At 40.8% G+C, this 18,260-nt stretch overlaps 1 protein-coding gene across 2 annotated transcripts in view; it reads left to right on the top strand.

Annotated features, from left to right (window-relative positions):
• The window catches only part of Clcn5 (chloride voltage-gated channel 5), a 161,915-nt gene that overhangs the window by 134,150 nt on the left and 9,505 nt on the right, over positions 1–18,260 (top strand). For both annotated transcript variants that reach the window (XM_057759245.1, XM_057759246.1), the window contains 6 exons: positions 889–1,076; positions 9,340–9,462; positions 10,191–10,397; positions 14,369–14,449; positions 14,678–15,220; positions 17,541–17,727. In XM_057759245.1, the coding sequence (XP_057615228.1) occupies positions 889–1,076; positions 9,340–9,462; positions 10,191–10,397; positions 14,369–14,449; positions 14,678–15,220; positions 17,541–17,727 (1,329 nt within the window). The remainder of the gene's footprint in view (positions 1–888; positions 1,077–9,339; positions 9,463–10,190; positions 10,398–14,368; positions 14,450–14,677; positions 15,221–17,540; positions 17,728–18,260) is intronic.

The raw sequence follows: 18,260 nt of genomic DNA, 5'->3' as shown, positions 1-18,260 counted from the left end.
CACCAAAGCAGTTCCTTCATTGTGTCAAGCGAGTTTCAAAACCTAACTCTTCTGTCTTCCCCAAGTGTTTTGCTTTTTCCCTAGCTCTTCCCAGTGTACATATTTCCCAGATTCTGGTGTTTATTTTTATTATTTTTAATCCTGTGTATGTGTTCATGTCTGTGTGTAGGAGTGCCCTTGGAGGCCAGAAGCATTTGTAGAACCAGAGTTAAAAACTGTTGTGAGCTATCCAATGTGGGTGCTAGGAATTGAACTCAGATCCTCTGCAAAAGTAGTATGTACTCTTAAGCACCTCTTCAGCCCAACACTGGTGTTAATGTATGTAAACAGAGACTGCTCATTTGTTTCCCTACTGCTCAGACCCGAATAATCACACAAAGCTGTATTAATTACAACGCCGCTTGGCCAGTCGCTTAGGCATATTGCTAGCTAGCTCTTATATCATAAATTAACCCATTTCTATTAATCTATGTATCACCGCAATGTTGTGACTTACTGGTAAAGTTCTGGCAGGTGTCTTTCTCCTTCAGCAGCTACATAGTGTCTCCTTGACTCTGCCTACTTTCTCTGTATATCTCTGTTCAGATTTTCTACCTGGATTTACTCTGCTAAGCCATTGGCTGAAACAGCTTTATTCATTAACCAATAAAAACAACACATATACAAAAGGACATCCCACATCAAATGTAGAGATAGTAAGTGAAATACTAAGCACATCAACAATCAGAAAGAAGCTCCAGATGGAATAGGAATAGGGAAGTATATATTTACCTGTCATTTCAATTCCTTTCCTGTCACTTTGGCTGATAAAACTTGTTCTAATTACCAAAGATAGAATTTCAGAAGTGAGATTAAATTTGGCTTTCTCTTTCTTCCCCACTAAATCAGGCTCTCTAGCAGGTCTAATAGATATCTCTGCTCACTGGATGACAGACTTAAAAGAAGGGATATGCACTAAGGGATTCTGGTTTAACCAGGAACACTGTTGCTGGAAATCTGACCACGTCACCTTTGAGGAGAGAGACAAGTGCCCAGAATGGAATAGCTGGTCCCAGCTTATCATCAGTACAGAGCAGGTAATGTGTAATACTTATTTCTGTACCACTGAATTTCATCCTTATATTTATTTCATTTTTTTGTACCGTACTCCTGGAAATTATGAAATCTTCCCCTATATTCTTCATGGAAAAGAAACAGAACAAGTTGTCTTCTTTTGTGGTTTAAGTGCTGCAGCCTTATTTCTATCTCTTCTGACATGTTGGAAGCATTTTCTGCTTATATTTAAAAGATTGGTTTGTTTTAAAGAAGTCTTATATTTCGTTGGAAATTTCAGAGGCAAACAACAGGTAAGATGTAATTTCTAACAAGATTATGAAATGGCTTAAAATATGTTTATCATATAGAAAAACAAAGCAGTTTGTCCCTGAGCACTGAATTAGAACAATCAAAGGTATGATGTGTTTCATGTCAGAATAATAGAGATCTGGGAATCAAATCGTCCAGTCTCTCTTTCAATTGTATTGGTATTTTCATTATTGTCTGAGCAAATATTTCTCAACACAAAATAATTTTGTGTCTAGCTCCTTTCCTATCTTTCAGTACTTTGTTATATATTAGATCTCTCCCATTGAAAAAGCACACAAAACAGATGTGTTTTAGCTACTAGGCTCACCAGTAGAAACGGGTACCCCTTGAACTTTCTCCCTAGCTGTCCATTCTTTTGGTGAAGTAGAGATAAGACCAGAATATATGCCTGTACTCTTCAAATTTATCTTTCATCGGATTTCATGGAAGTAGAGTAAAGGTCTCTAGAAGCTGAGAAGGGAAGGGTCAGAGAGAAGTTGTGTAATGAGCAGCAAATAGAGAGGAGGAAGAAATTCTACAGTTCAGACATAAGCTTTACTGTAACTGTACTGTGCAACAACTAATGGTTAATTGAGGGCTGCATATTGGGCCCAAGGCCTGTGTGTGCTAGGTAAGCGCTCTAATAGTGAACCACATCCCTTATATATTCTACCAAGTAACAGAGTAGAGGGAGTAAGAAGACTTCAAACATAAATATATATGAAATATTTAAGTAAGTAAAACTGCCAATTATCCTAATCTGATCACTATATGGTATATATACATGTATCAAACTATCATACTATACCTTATAAACATGTATAACCATGGTAAGCCAATCAAAAATTTTATAATAATTTTATTATTCACTTTTTTCATGAAAAAATTTGAGGTGGCACGCACACACTCGTAGACACATACAAGTCAATTGAAAAGGGATAATAAATTAGTAAAGTCAGAAATAAGAGATTTTTATATCCATATGTCACTATATACATTGGCTTAAGGAGCAAGGTTTTATGTGTATTGTACTGGCTAGTTTTATGTCAGATTAATACAAGCCGGAGTCATCAGAGAGGAGGGAGCCTCAGTTGAGAAAATGTCTCCCTAAGATCCAGCTATAGGGCATTTTCTTAAGTAGTGATTGGGGTGTGATGGCCCAGCCCATGATGGGTGGTATCATCCATGGGCTGGTGGTCCTGGGTGTTATAAAGAAGCAGACTGAGCAAACCGTGAGGAGCAAGCCAGTAAGCAGTTCCCCTCCAGGATCTCTACATCAGCTCCTGCCTCCAGCTTCCTGTCCTGTTTGACTTCCTGTCCTGACTTCCTTCAGTGATGAACATTACCATGGAAGTGTCAGCCAAATAAACCCTTTCCTCCCAAATTTGCATTTTGATCCTGGTGTTTCATCACAGCAATAGAAACCCTAGCTAAGACATGTATGTTTCTCAAACTGCAGTAAAGTTAAATTACTGGGGGAAAGGTACAAACCTTCCTAGAATACTGATTTTTTTTTCCTGAGGATTTGGAATATTTTTTTTAAGTGTAAACAATGATTTTTGAATTCTTTTTAGATTTATTTATTTTAGGTGTATGAGTGTTTTGCCTGCATGGGTGTATGTGCACCACATTTGTGCCAGTGCTCGCTTAGGTCACAAGAGTGTTTTAGATTCTTGGAACTGGAGTTACTGAAGTTGTGAGCCACGATGTAGGTACTGGGAATCAAACCTTGGTCCTCTGCAAGAGCATAAAGTGCTCTTAACCACTGAACCATCTTTCTACCTCTATAAACAATGATTTTAAAATGGAGTGTAAATTTTTCTTCTTTTCCTTGTGTAATTCAAGATTAAACTCTAGGTCTTGCATATACTAAACAAATATTGTACAACTGAGTTACATCAACTGTATTTTAAATATTTTATTGTAAAAGCCAGGCATGGTGGCACACACTTGTAACCTCCCAGTACTTAGAAAGTGCAGGCAGGCAGATCAGGAGTTCAGAGTCATTCTTGGCTACATTTTTTTTTTTTTTTTTTTTTTTTTGCTTTTTCAAGACAGGGTTTCTCTGTGGTTTTGGAGCCAGTCCTGGAACTAGCTCTTGTAGACCAGGCTGGTCTCGAACTCACAGAGATCCGCCTGCCTCTGCCTCCCAAGTGCTGGGATTAAAGGCGTGCGCCACCATCGCCCGGCTCTTGGCTACATTTTTGAGTTGCCTGGGCTATATGAGACCTTGTCTCAAAAATTTTTTTAAAAAAATTAAGATTACATTTATTTAGTGTGTGTGCGTGTGTGTGTATGTGCATGTGTGTTCATCCATGCCTCAGCACATGGGTGGAGTTCAGAGGACAGCTTTAGGGAGTCAGTTCTTTCCTTCTACCATATAGATCCCAAGGGTATAACCTATGTTATAGTCTTGTTGGTTGTTGGTAGGTGCCTTTACTGGCTGAGTCTTAAAAACCATTACAGTTATTTTGAGCTGGGTATGGTAGCTCATGCCTATAATCCTAGTGTTTGGGAGTTAGTGGCAAGAGGGTCACTGCAAGCTCCAGGCCAGCTTAGTCTTATACATTGAGTGCCAGGCCAGTTAGGGTATATAATAAGACCCTATCTCAAGAAAGCATTAAGTATATAAACAAACAGTTAACTCAATTAAAATTATTTTGAGATAGGATCTTGATGATTTGCCTTGCTGACCTCAAATTTGTGATTTTTCTGGTTAGCTGTGAGGATTTTTATTTGCTTGAAATAAAGTTTCACTCTTTTGCCTAGTCTAGTCTAGAACTCCCAGGAATCCTATTTGATTTCCCAAATCCTGGTTAGAGGTTTGGGTTGTCATACCCGTCTCTGTATTTTATTTTTGTTTTTGTTTTTTTTTTTTCCAGGAAGAAACAACATTTCTGTTTTACCTCCATTTCTAAGTGCTTCTGTCTTCTACCGTAATAGTTCTATTTATATATTAGAAAGACTGGGATTTAAAAAGGCTTATAAAGCCTTACAACTTAGAGAGAGAGGGAGGGAAGGAGGGAGGGAGGGAGAGAGAGAGAGAGAGAGAGAGAGAGAGAGAGAGAGAGAGAGAGAGAGAGATTAAGTGAAGGCAGAGATATCGGGCGCTTAAAAGAAATCTCACACTAGCTCAGACCTGAGAGATAGACATTTATTTAGGGGGAAAACTTACAAATCAGGATTCTCTGCTTGAACGGTGGATGGAGATGAGATCCAGACAATCCGAATGAGCAAAAAGGGAACCAGGAGGGAAGAGAGAAGGGGCTGGACACGCTTTGGCATCTGGGTAAATAGTCTATGAAGCCACGCCCCAGTGGGTGGGTCAACCTTCCTGCAGCACCTTCCCTTTTTGTTTAAATAAGAGAGTTCTAAACCTAATACAAAATTATATACAATTAGAACAAATATCCTATTCTAAGTAGCTTAAGCCTTGTATAATAAATAACTTGGCCAAGTCATGAGAGGAAAGTAACTATAACTATCTAGTCTTCAACCCCATCAAAGATCCGAGAAGGGAAATAATGTTACTTGAGTGAGTATGAAGTGCAATCAAGCAACTTCCAAAATGTGCAACAAATGACAGAGACAACTGACTACCTGGACAATCACTCAGAGTCTCATTTGCAACACTGAGGCAACCAACTTTGGCTACGGCCTAGAATAACTGACAGACTATTTTCTTTTCCTTCCTTCCTTCCTTCCTTCCTTCCTTCCTTCCTTCCTTCCTTCCTTCCTTCCTTCCTTCCTTTCTTTTTCTTTTCTTTTTTTTTTGTTTTTCAAGACAGGGTTTCTCTGTAGCTTTAGAGCCTGTCCTGGAGCTAGTTCTTGTAGATCAGGCTGGCCTTGAACTCACAGAGATCCTCCTGCCTCTGCCTCCTGAGTGCTGGGATTAAAGGCGTGTGCCACCACCGCCTGGCTATTACAGACTATTTTCAAAGGCAAGAAATTTTTCAAAACCATCTTACCCTGTCTTGGCAAGATTTGACAGTCTTGCTTATCCATTTCTGGATATTATGTATTTTGTCAGTGGTTGAGGTATGGGCAGTTCCTTGCCCAAAGGCTGGTTTTGCCAAGAAGAAAACAAACTCCAAGTGGAGTGTCTTCTGGTGCTCAACATTCTCTAGGAATAGATCGGTGCTGCCAGGAGCAATTGTGTCTCACTTCAACTGAACTCTGAGTTATTTAAATGCCATTTTCTACAGCTCTTTGAAGTGGTTGAAGATTATCTATCTATGCAGAATATAATCTCTATGTATGGAGCAATTATGAATGTCTGCTTCCCTTGCTTTGGAAGAAGCATTTGTCATTATTTTTTTTAAGATCTTAATTCTTTTTGTATTCTGTGTGTGACTGTTTTGTCTGCATGTGTGTATGTGCGACAGGTGTGTGCCTGGTGCCTACAGAGACCAGAAGAAGACATTGGATCCCCTGAATTTGGAGTCACAGATTATTAAGAGGACTGGGAGTTGAACCCAGGCACTCTGCATGAGTACCTAACCACTGGGCCACCTCTCCAGTTCTAGGAAGCATTTTTTTAAAAAATCAATGTATATACTTACTGTGTATATGTGCGTATGTATATGTGTATATATGTGGGAATATGTGTGCCATGGCACTTATGTGGAGGTCAGAGGAGAAGTTGTAGGAGTTGGTTCTTCCTTTTTTTTTTTTTTATGACATGTGTTCTGGAATTTGAACTCAGGTGTTCAGCCTTGGCAGTAGGCACCTTTAACCACTGAGCAATCTTGCCAGCCACTTAACTTTTAAGGCATTTGCATAATCATGTTGTATTCTTCATCCCACCCCTGGCCATGGTTAACACTTTGAATAACAATAGTACAAGAAATTGATATATCTAAAATGTATAGAATTTACTTCCCTATTTTGATTGGTGTGTTTTTGCTTTTGTGGTGCTGAAGCCCGAGCCTAGGGCCTTGAATATACTATGTAAACTCTACCCATGACTAACATCACCAACCCATCTTATTTCTCTAGCTGTATACAAAATGATAGGCAAAAGCAGGCGGGAGAGGGAAGGAGAGAGACCTGTGGTTTTCTAATGCTATAGGATGACTCCCGCGTGCTCCCCTGGAGAACTAGCCCTTTCTTGTGGTCTGTTCCTGCAGTTCCTTGTGAAGCAGAGCTTGAGATTTGCTCACACAACAGATTTCTCTGGCTCTTTTTATGAATGAAATCATTGCCTGGGGGAAATGGTCTGTGAAGCTTTCAGAGTCCTTCTCTTGCCAACAGTTTGGCTTCCTGCTCTCTGCTCTGGCCAGCGCCTGTTACTTTCCCTTTCACTGCCTTTCCCTCTTTGTTTCCTACCTCTGCAGTCCACTTGCTCACAAACTTCTCTTAAAGGACAAAGAGATAGTTGTTCTCTGAGGACCTAAGGAAAAAATTGTATCATATTCACAACTAAAAAAAAAAAAAACCTACAGAGTACTGATTCTCCTTGTGTAGTCTGTTAAGTTCTCCCCGTGTTTTATGGTTTGCAGAGTCGGAAGTCTATCGAGCTTTTTATCTGTGTCATCTGAAGCATAACCCCTGCTGTGCAGTATTCCTTTTTGGTGAAGAATCACTACTTGCCAGCCCTTTATTGTTAATTGTTGTGGACTATTAGTTTAAGATGTGTTACATTCATTTATGTTGTGGAATATTTGTTTAACTATGCAAAGATGTATTGTGTTCTTTTAGGGTGCATTTGTTTAACTCTGTGAAGCTGTATAATTTTGCCTGTCTGAAACACCTGATTGGTCTAATAAAGGTCTGAACGGCCAAGAGCTAGACAGGAGAGAGGAATAGGTGGGGCTGGCAGGCAGAGAGAATAAATAGGAGGAGAATCTAGGCCTGGCTAGCTCAGTTGGTAGAGCATGAGACTCTTAATCTTAGGGTCTTGGGTTTGCCCCCTCAAGTTGAGTGCCAAAATGTAGCAAAATGTAGGGTTTTTTTGTTTTGTTTTTAACTCTTTGTGGTCTGCCACCCAGCTCAAATAAATACACAAGACTTATTCTTACTTATGAATGCCTAGCTTTAGCTTGGCTTATTTCTTTTTTTAAAATTTTTTATTGCTTTATAAATGATACCATTCAAAATTTCCCTCTTCCTCCACTCCTCCCATTTCCCTCCAGCTCCCAGACTCCCTCTCCCTCCTCCCCCTCCAGTCCTAAGAGAGGGCAGGGTACCCTGCCCTGTGGGAAGTCCAAGGCCCTCCCCACCCCATCCAGGCTTAGGAAGGTGTGCATCCAAACAGACTAGGATCCCAAAAAGCCAGTACATGCAGTAGAGACAAATCCCAGTGCCATTATCATTGGCTTCTCAGTCGGCCCCAATTGTCAGCCACATTTAGAGGGTCCAGATGGATGGAGATAGAGACAGAGACCCACATCGGAGCAGTGGACTGAGCTCCCAAGGTCCAGTTGAAGAGCAGAAGGAACATGAGCAAGGAAGTCAGGACTGCGAGGGGTTGGTCCACCCACTGAGACAGTGTGCCTGATCTAATGGGAGCTCACCGGACTGGGACTGAACGAGCTTGGCTTATTTCTAGCCAGCTTTTCTAACTTAAATTATCCCGTTTCTCTTTAATTACATTTTTTTTCCTCTGGGCTCTTTACCTGTCTTTATTCTTCATGTGTTTCTCCCCTTCTAACTCTGGCTGGCTGTGTGGCTGTGTGGCTGTGTGGCCGGCCCCTAGCACCCTCCTCTCCTTCTCCTTTCCTCACTCCTCTCTCTTCCTTTCTCTTCGCATTGGCTCACAACTGTTTGCAGCTCCAGCACCAGGGAATCAAACGCACCTTCTGGCCTCATCGGCACTTGCACTAATATGACATACATGCATGTACACACATGTACACACACACAAATTTTAAAAATAAAATAAAACATGAAGTCTAGAGCTAGACTTGGTATCTTTATACCTAGAATTCTAGAACTTGGGAAGTGGAGGCCGAAAAATTAACAGTTCATTAGGGACCCTCTGTTACCTAATGAGTTCAGGACTAACATGGGCTACATAAAATATCTCAAAGCAACAATAACAACTCAGATAAATCAACAATCAAGACTGGGAGTATAACTCAGTGATAGAGCATGTGTTTTAGCGTGTGTGAGTCCCATGGTTAAATCTCCAAAGTTAAAAATGGAAACAAAATGACCCCCCCCCCCATATCATGCTACTTGCCCTAAACATACACCGTAAACAATTCTAAAGAAATGAAGCAATGCTTAGGAATTTTAGTTGCTATAGTCTGTGAGAATTTACCACCAAGACTGGTAAGAGTAATGGAATGTCTAAACTTGTCATCGCTTCAGATATGTAGTCAGTGTTCACCCAGCCCAGAGACTTGGAAGGCTATTGTAACTCTTGTTAAAAACTTGACATAGGATCATATGGATTTGATTGCAAAACTGACAAAACACTAATAAAAGGTAAACTGTAACCATGTATGCTTTCAGCGTGCAGTCCCAGTACTTGGGAGGCAGAGGCATGAGGATTGCTGCAGGTTAGAGGTCAGATAGGGCTGTATAATCAAGACCGTGCACCAAAAGCTAAATGAGCCTTCTCTTGCCAAGAATTGGGCCTCCTGGTCTATGCCTCTGGCTAGAGAGGCAGTTGGATCTCTGTGAGCTTGAAGCTAGCCTGGCTTACATAGCAAGTTCTAGGCCAGCCATAGCTACATAGTGAGATGTCGTCTCAAAGACAAAAGCAAATCATGTTCGAGGGCTCTCCATTTTCCTTTTCGGCATCTGGACTGTTAGAGTCCTTGCGAATTTCCTCTGATTGCAGCAAGGCATGTGATTTTAGCACCAAGGGTGCCTAATGGTGTTTTTGTGCTTTCTCTCATGAATGGCCTGAGAAGAGATATTTACACAATTTACTGTTGTTCTTTTTCTTCCCAGCCTACTCTCTTGGCAAAATGTCACTGAACAGAGCTGCCTTCCACACCCAGCTGTCTCCACTAAAACATCATCTGTCTTTTTGTTGTGTTCCAGGGAGCCTTTGCCTACATAGTCAATTATTTCATGTACGTCCTCTGGGCTCTCCTGTTTGCTTTCCTTGCTGTATCTCTTGTCAAAGCGTTTGCACCTTATGCCTGTGGCTCTGGAATCCCTGAGGTAAGTATAGTATGAACCACTTTTTGCCAAAATTTTCTGGGTATTCCTGCATATACTATATCTTGGTGGCTATCAATCAGGATCAGAGCCAGAGGGCATCTAAGCTCCATCTAGGTTTTCCTTTAAGTCTCCTCTCAGCATTGGTCACAGGATTTGGGCTGGAAGGGGGGAGATGGTAGCCCAAACCTCTTTCCTACGTATTTGGGGCTTAAATTGTTTTAGTCAGACAACTACAATTTTAGGTTATCAAGATGCCCTTGCTCCTAAGATTACTTAGGACTGTTACCTGTGACTATTAAGTCACAGTGTTCTTTGGCAAACACTCCAGGCTGTACCTACTCTTTCAGACTCTCTCTTGAACATTGATCTTATTCTCAGAACATTTTATAACCAGAGGGAATAGCTAGTCCTTCAGCTGCTCCTGCTTCTCCATTTACACACTCTCATCCTTACAGTAGACTCGTTCCAGCTGCTACACAGCCCTTTACTCCCCTAAAGTCCATGGCAGTTTCCAGAATGCTTCTGGCTTTCCTAGGTGTCTCCTATACTGAGATCCCTCTTGGGACAAGTGTATGTGGTGTGTGTGTGTGTGTATGTGTGTGGGGGGGAGGGGGAAGGAGGGAGAGAGAGATTGGTTGAGGGATTATATAGTTCTTGTAAGGGGGTATAGATTTTAGCTGTTTGTAATTACTTAGTCTGTATTCAATCTTTCTGTGTTTGGCCTACAGATAAAAACTATCCTGAGTGGTTTCATTATTAGGGGCTATTTGGGTAAGTGGACCCTTGTCATCAAAACTATCACGTTGGTGCTGGCAGTGTCATCTGGCTTGAGCCTGGGCAAAGAGGGCCCCCTAGTGCACGTGGCCTGCTGCTGTGGGAACATCCTGTGCCACTGCTTCAACAAATACAGGAAGAATGAAGCCAAGCGCAGAGAGGTAATGGCACGTGAGCTTGAAAGCGTATTTTGACTTGTGAGCAGAAATACTGCAGTCTTATTGGGGAGAACTTCGGGGTTTCACCCTTGTGGATTCAGCAAGTTCAGTTTGAGGAGTCTGTCTTTTGGCCATCCTAGCATGTGTATATGTACAGGTATCTACAGATAGCCAACATAAACTTACTAACCTTGTAAAAGTCTGAAGTTAGCAAAATATCCGTCAAATAGGGCTTGAGTTTTAAAAATATATTCTGCTCATATCATAGAAAACTGTGCAACCATTTAAAAGAATGAGATGGCCCTAAATATCTTGACATGAATTGCTGGCAACAGAACACTACAGCTAGTTTGTGACTACTGTTTATTGGATAATGAGTTATTTTCTAAAACTGTATGTCTATACACTTATGAAGAATGTGTCTAGGGCTGATGCGGTGGCTCAGTCAGTAAAGTACTTAACCTTGCAAACATTTCATCCCCAAGAACCCATTTTTTAAAAGTGGTGCATTCTTATAATCCCAATGCTGGGGAGAGACAGGCAGATCTTTGGGTCTCATTGACTGGCCAGCCTTGTCTGCTTGGCTGGGACCAGGCCAATGAGAGACACTCTCTCAAAAACAAAGTGGACAGTGCCCGAGGAACAACACATGAGGTTGACTTCTGTCCTCACACACACAAACATCTATGCTCACACTTTCATACCTGCATATGTGAAGTTGAACACACAAAACTCAAAAATATCTGGAAATAATTTTATTCTGAATTGTAAAAAGCATGCTCTTATGTTTGGTGGGAGAATAAGGCAGTAGGAAAGGAGAAGTGGGGACTTGAATTTGTATTATATTTTTATGTGCCACTTCTTAAAAAGACATTAGAGAAAATAATAGACTTTGCGGGCCTTGCTGTGGAAGAATAAATATAAATAGTGCATTTGGTAGGGTTTCTATTGCTGTGAAGAGACACCGTGACCACAGAAACTCTGATGATGACAATTAATTGGAGTGGCTCACTTACAGTTTAGAGGTTTAGTCCATTACCGTCATGGTGGGACATAACAACACGTGGGCAGACATGGTGCTGGAGAGGTAGCTGAGAGTTCTATATTTTGTAGGCCACAGGAAGTGGTCTATACAGTATACTGAGTGAAGCTTGAGCAAAGGAGACCTCAAAGTCCACCCCCACAGTAGCACACTTCTTCCAACAAAGTCACACCCACTCCAACAAAGCCACACTTCCTAATAGTGCCATTCTTTTTAGGGGCCATTTCAAACTGCCACATTGTGCTTGTGCTAAATCCATCCCATTGTTAATGTATACTTTTTTGAGGAATAAGAATTTTTTTCTTTTTAATTTTTTAACTTGAATTTTTAAAACTTTTTAATTAAATTTTTTCATTTATTTTACATACTGACTAGTTTCTCCTCCCGCGTCTCCTCCTGTTCCCTCTCTCTACTTCCCTTCTACACCCCCATCCACTGAGGAGGAAGAATATTTTTTAAAAATTGTCCCAAGTCACGGTTACTTTTATCTTACTATAATAAAGAACCTAAGAAAGCAATTGTTCTTCTTTTATTTTCCTTGAAATGACTAAAAGTCACAAACAGAGTAGGTCAAGGCCTGGATCGTTGGTTAAAAAGGACCTCTTGTAAAATTGGAATCCAGTGGTTTCTTCTGAAAATAACAACAGCAGCAAAAAAGATTAAGTAGAGGCTCTGGAAGCTGAAAATGCTGAGGTTTTAAGTATGAAATAAAGTTTCCCTCAAATGGAGAAATTAATGATCATTAAATGGGGCCATCAGAAAGAAGAGTGACTGGCGAGAGTGACAGAGGGGCGGTCTAGGAGTTGATTGTCATGTAGGAGCGGATACAGAAGCTGTGTTCAACTAGAGAAGTTGTTTAACAGGAATAATGTGTAGCAAGTGGACTAGTTGAAAAGAAAGCCATGCTAAAGGTCAAGAATAAGTGTTGGTTGTTGCTGCCTCCACACGGATGGAGTTGAGTTTGAAACTAGATTCCTTGTCAAAGCTGAAATGTTTGTCTGAACTTGCCAGATATTTATTACCTGACATCTTATAACCATTGGGCTCTTCAGTGTGTTTTCTCTAAGTTAGATATCCCGGTGTTTGTTCTGTCGTCCTGGGGCTCACTTCCCTTCTTGTCGCTCTCAGTGGCCCCCCATGTTTGTGACCAGTGGCCTTGTCCCAGTGAGCAGATGGGGGAAATGAACAGCGCTGAGTTGGATGGGGGTGTAGAGATTCCCTTCTCCAATATGAAACCCAAGTTTCCCCCTTCACCTTCATCCTAAACATACCCAGTGGAATCCCCTTTTATGGGTTGGATTTTGGCTTCCTTGTCCTTCTCAAGTGACAGCCTTTGACCTCTGACTTTTCTAAGCTCTCAAGGTTAGCACCAGAGACTTCTCTCCTTCCCCCACCCCTTAATTTCCTCGGGTGGTCTACCAGTCCTGAAGAAACCTGCCTGCTTATTTTGCCAAGAAATATTTCCTTCTTCAAAATTTTTTTCTTTTGTTCAATTTTATTTTACTATATGCCTCTAAACCATCTCTTTTCGCAGCTACTAGTGTACAAGGAAATGGCGAGTTTCTATGAATTCTAGTCTGTTTGCTACTAGTGTGTGCTCGGCACATTTTCCATGCCTCCACTTCCACGTACAAGACAGTCCTTTCTAACACATCTTGTTCACTCCCCGTTCTTTCCTTGTGGTGCTTTATTCTCTGGCCTTTCCACCTGTCTTCTGGCCTTTAAAAAACTAATTGTCGCCAGGCAGTGGTAGCTCACGCCTTTAATCCCAGTACTCGGAAGGCAGAGGCAGGCGGATCTCTGTGAGTTCTAGGCCAGCCTGGTCTATAAGAGCTAGTTCCAGGACATGCAGGGCTGCTACACAGAGAAACCCTGTCTCAAAACAAACAAACAAACAAAAATCTAGTTGTTTCTCTATTTGTATTGAGAAACTGTAACTTCATTTTTATGTCACTAGAGCCTTCCATAATATCTCATTAAAATGTTTCCTAACATGTACTAAGGGGAAAGCCCACGAGACCTCAACCCTACACAAAAAACTACATGCAAACCAGGAATGCCAAGAGTGGGAGAAATAGGCTTCCCCAGGGAAGCACAGCAACTGGTCACAGGATACCAAATAGGCAGCTCTGAAAACACAGATATACATGCAAGTAACCTTATATAGACTGGACAGGTTATACTTAGGAATAGATATGTATATTCATATATACATGTAATAAGAATCAGTAAAAAAAGAAGCCATAATTTTTAAGAAGAGCAAAGAAGAGTAGGTTTGGAGAAAGGAAATAGAAGGAGGAAATGATTATAACGATAATTTAAAAAAATAAAAGAAGCAAAACTGTATGCAGGTGAAACACCTCACTGCAAAGAACTGTATCTGGGTTTTCAAACTCAAGTTCAGTTGCTACACCAGGAAGGCTGCCAGTTGGGGCCCAATTTAGAATTAAAAAGATGTCTCAATCACAAAGTAAAGTCTCTTTTTTTGTTCAAGCATATGAACCATGTATGTATTCAACATCTAGCATACAGTGTTTGCTCTCCAAGTAAATAGAAATTGTACTGAACTTTTTATGATATAGAACGTGTAAAATTTATTTTTAATATTTTTAATTAAAATACAATTACACCACTTCTCCCCTTTCCATTTCTCCTTCCAACTTCTCCTATATGATCCACTCATTCCTTCTCAAATCAACGGTATCCTTTTTCTTCGATTATTGTTGTTACAAACACACACACACACACATGCACACGCACTTAATTATAACCCACAGAGTCTATTTCGTGTTGCTTGTGTGAAAGTGGTCAGCCAGGTAAGGTTATTATTATTATTTTAAATTCTTGGTGACTATGAACATGACTTTAAAAATGTGATTGAATGTAAGAAAGCCATATTATTTTATTGCTGATTTTGCATTTTGGATTGTAGGTCTTATCAGCTGCAGCGGCTGCTGGTGTATCTGTAGCCTTTGGGGCACCTATTGGTGGAGTATTATTCAGCCTGGAAGAGGTAATGACTTCTGTCTGTAAAGCATGTGTATGCCTTTGTATTAGAAATCATGGCCAGTATCTATGTATGTTGCAATTCCTGAGTGTCTGCCTAACTTGGTCCTTTAGCATGTAGCCAGAAATTTCTGGAAAGTTTTTATCCTTGAGTACAATGTCAGCAGCCCTAGCATTTGATTGGAAACAGCTTTTGCATCCTGACTAAGTTTGTTTCTCACCTTCTGTCTTGTAGGTCAGCTACTATTTTCCCCTCAAAACACTATGGCGTTCGTTCTTTGCTGCCCTGGTGGCAGCATTTACACTCCGGTCCATCAATCCTTTTGGAAACAGCCGCTTAGTTCTGTTTTATGTGGAGTTTCACACCCCATGGCATCTTTTTGAGCTTGTGCCATTCATTGTGCTAGGCATATTTGGTGGCCTTTGGGGAGCTCTGTTTATCCGCACAAACATTGCCTGGTGTCGGAAGCGTAAAACCACACAACTGGGCAAGTATCCTGTCGTCGAGGTACTCATTGTGACAGCCATCACTGCCATCTTGGCTTTCCCCAACGAATATACCCGGATGAGCACAAGTGAGCTCATTTCTGAGCTATTCAATGACTGTGGCCTTCTGGACTCCTCCAAGCTCTGTGATTATGAGAACCATTTCAACACAAGCAAAGGCGCTGAGCTGCCCGACAGACCTGCTGGTGCGGGAGTCTACAGTGCCATGTGGCAGCTGGCTTTGACACTCATCCTGAAAATAGTCATTACCATATTCACCTTCGGCATGAAGGTGAGGAAGCCCTTTGGTGACTTCTGTGTGAATGTGCTGTGTGAATGTGGCCTTTGGCGGGCAAAATCAAAGTAACCTAAAATCTCAACAGCTTTCCCCAGAAACCTTTGTGCCCCGCCCCAGTGTTTTCATGACTTGGTGGACAGTGCTAACTCTGTGTCCAATTGCTGATACCTGTATTTTTCAAATGCAAGCCTCAGTAATGAGTTTTTAAGAGAAACATTGTCTCTTTTTCTGTGTACAGGCATTTTCCCCACAAAAAGGATAGTGAGAATTTTATGCTAGAGCATTTAATAGTCCAGTGTCTGACTAATGCACTGTCAGTCCCTACAGCAGTGGCTCTCAGCCTGTGATTCGCCACCCTTGGACGTTACATATTAGATATTTACATTACAATTCAGAACTGTAGCAAAATTACAGTTTGAACTAGCAACAAAAATAACTTTATGATTTGGGGAGTGGTCACCACACCGTGAGGAAATGTATTAAAGGATCGCAGCATTAGGAAGGTTGAGAACTAATGCTTTATAGGGTACATGTTAGAGTTAATTAAAGAAGTACCATTTTAGCCTGAACTCCATGAGGTTGCCAATGTTCTTCCATCTTAAACACATTTTAGTGTTTAACAACTTCATAGAGTTCAATCCAACACACAGCTAAATGATGGCTTTACAGTTAGTATTCCTGCTTACTTGGTAACAAGTAGAATCCACTTCACAGGTTAAGATTAAAATATTTCAACTATCAAAACAAATAACACAGACCAGTGAGATGGCTCTGAAGATAATAGTGCATGCCACGAAGCCTGTAGATTTGAATTCGTTTCCTAGAGCCTACATGGTAAAAGGCAAGAACTAACTCCTGAAAGTTGTCTTCTGGTCTACACACACACACACACACACACACACCACAATATCTATAAAAAGTAATCCAAGCACATTGTTACATAAAGAAGCTACAGAAATTGATTTCGTACAATTAGAGAGTAGAATTATCCTAGGAGTAAGTCTTCTGCTCTCGATATCAAAGTAAAGCGACAATACCAATAATTTATCGTGTATTTCAAAAGAGGATTCTGAATGTTCCTAAGACAAAGACATAATAAATGTTCAGTGATAGATACGGTGATTATCCTGACTTGACCATTACATATTGGATACATATATCCAAACATCACGCTGTACTCAATAAGTATGTACAGTCATTGTTTCTTACTTACAAGGGTCACTCTTTACCTTTAATATCTGTTACAATCTCCAAGTTTTAGAAGAAACAGAACCAGAGAATTGGTTAAAGCATTGGTTTCCTCCACCCTAGCAATTGTTCCTCCGTTCTCCATGGAAAGACATTTGAGTCAGGGATAGGATGGAGACCCTGAAAAGTTTCTGGGTGCTTCTTGGGTTCATTTCAACATTGTTGTTTCATTGTTGTATTTAAAGGGAATCTTTAGATGCACAGAGCACCAACTTCCTTGCATTTCAATGTCAAATACTATTGAAGAGCTATAAGCTGTTCTGATTCTGTTTATTATCATTTCCTTTGTTTCATATTAATAGTTCCTAGAAGTCAAGAAACAAAGCAGGAAGGTAGATGAATATTCCCTTTTTTGATAAAGCATACAGATATAACCAGTATCTCCTTTAAAATTTTTATTTCATTTTCTGTTGTGTTGTTATAAGGTACATGGAAACTTCTACCATCTTTTGTATTTGAATGATAGGCTAGGATTAGCAATATTTAAGTGTCATTATGAATACTTTATTTAAGTCCCGGCACTAATATTCACTAACTCTTGACTTTGGGCAAATGACTTAACCTCTCTGAACCTTGGAGTCTGTCATTTGGGAATAATAAGGTCTAATTTCTGGGGTTATTATTGAGCATTTAGAGCATCTATAAAAAATCTTATATGTAGGCCATCCAGCATAAAACACGGTAGTCAACAAAGGGTAGATTGTTACTGATAAAAATTTAGAATTGGGGGAAATGTCTGCGTATATAAGAAATTCCATCTATTTTCCTTTTTCTTTGGGAAAGGCCTAATTTCTGCCTCCAGTTTTGTGTTGGTCTGGAGAGTTCAGGCTCTTGCCTGATGGACCCCCGAATCAGGGTAAGCTTCTTCGAAGTCATCCTTGCCTGCACGTCCCAGAGAACCTCTAGTCCCCGTAGTGTTACACAGATCTTTGCAGCCACTTGGTAGCATAGTGCATAGTCAAACTGTCGTTGGCCTGTTCGCTTCGCAGAGGGTCAGTTCTCTAGCCCTCCCATCCACCAGCAACCACATCAGTCCGCACTAAACGCCTCTTCTTTCTCTTCGCAGATCCCTTCTGGTCTCTTTATCCCCAGCATGGCTGTTGGTGCTATAGCGGGCCGTCTTTTAGGAGTAGGGATGGAGCAACTGGCTTATTACCACCATGACTGGGGCATCTTCAATAGCTGGTGTAGTCAGGGAGCCGATTGCATCACACCTGGCCTTTATGCAATGGTTGGGGCTGCAGCCTGTTTAGGTAAGTAACGTTTGCCTTGACTTCAAAGAAGTCACCCCTGCCAGTGACGTAAAATGAACAGTAATAAGGAGTGCAGTGAACTGTAGAGTGGGTTTTTTTTTCATGATTACCCATTTCTTGTTGGTTTACTACTCGCAGACATTTTAAGAAAGGTAATTCTAATCTCCTACATAGGGGAAGTCATCAGAAATCTGGCCATAACTAGCTGCATAGAAATGTGCATCACAGTATTATTTATAGGAACAACAATTGGCAGGCATGGTAGCACATGCTTGTAATCAGCCCTTGGGAGGAGGCTGAACAGGGAGAATCTCAAGTTTCGGGCCTGCCTAGTGTACATAATAAGACCTCATCTGAAAAGCAGCCCAACCTAAATTTGAGCATTAAAGAAATCATGAAATAAATTGTGCTCCACCCATATATTACATTATACAGCCCTTAAACATGATGTGGTTGTGTTTAACATATTTGTGTGCGCGCACATATATGATGCTCGGAATTGAACCCAAGGCATGCTACTCACCAGGCAAGCT

Source organism: Chionomys nivalis, chromosome X, assembly GCF_950005125.1.
Source record: "Chionomys nivalis chromosome X, mChiNiv1.1, whole genome shotgun sequence".
Lineage (NCBI taxonomy): Eukaryota > Metazoa > Chordata > Mammalia > Rodentia > Cricetidae > Chionomys > Chionomys nivalis.
Note: the sequence above shows the minus strand (reverse complement) of the source record. Positions and strands in the feature narration are given on the sequence as shown.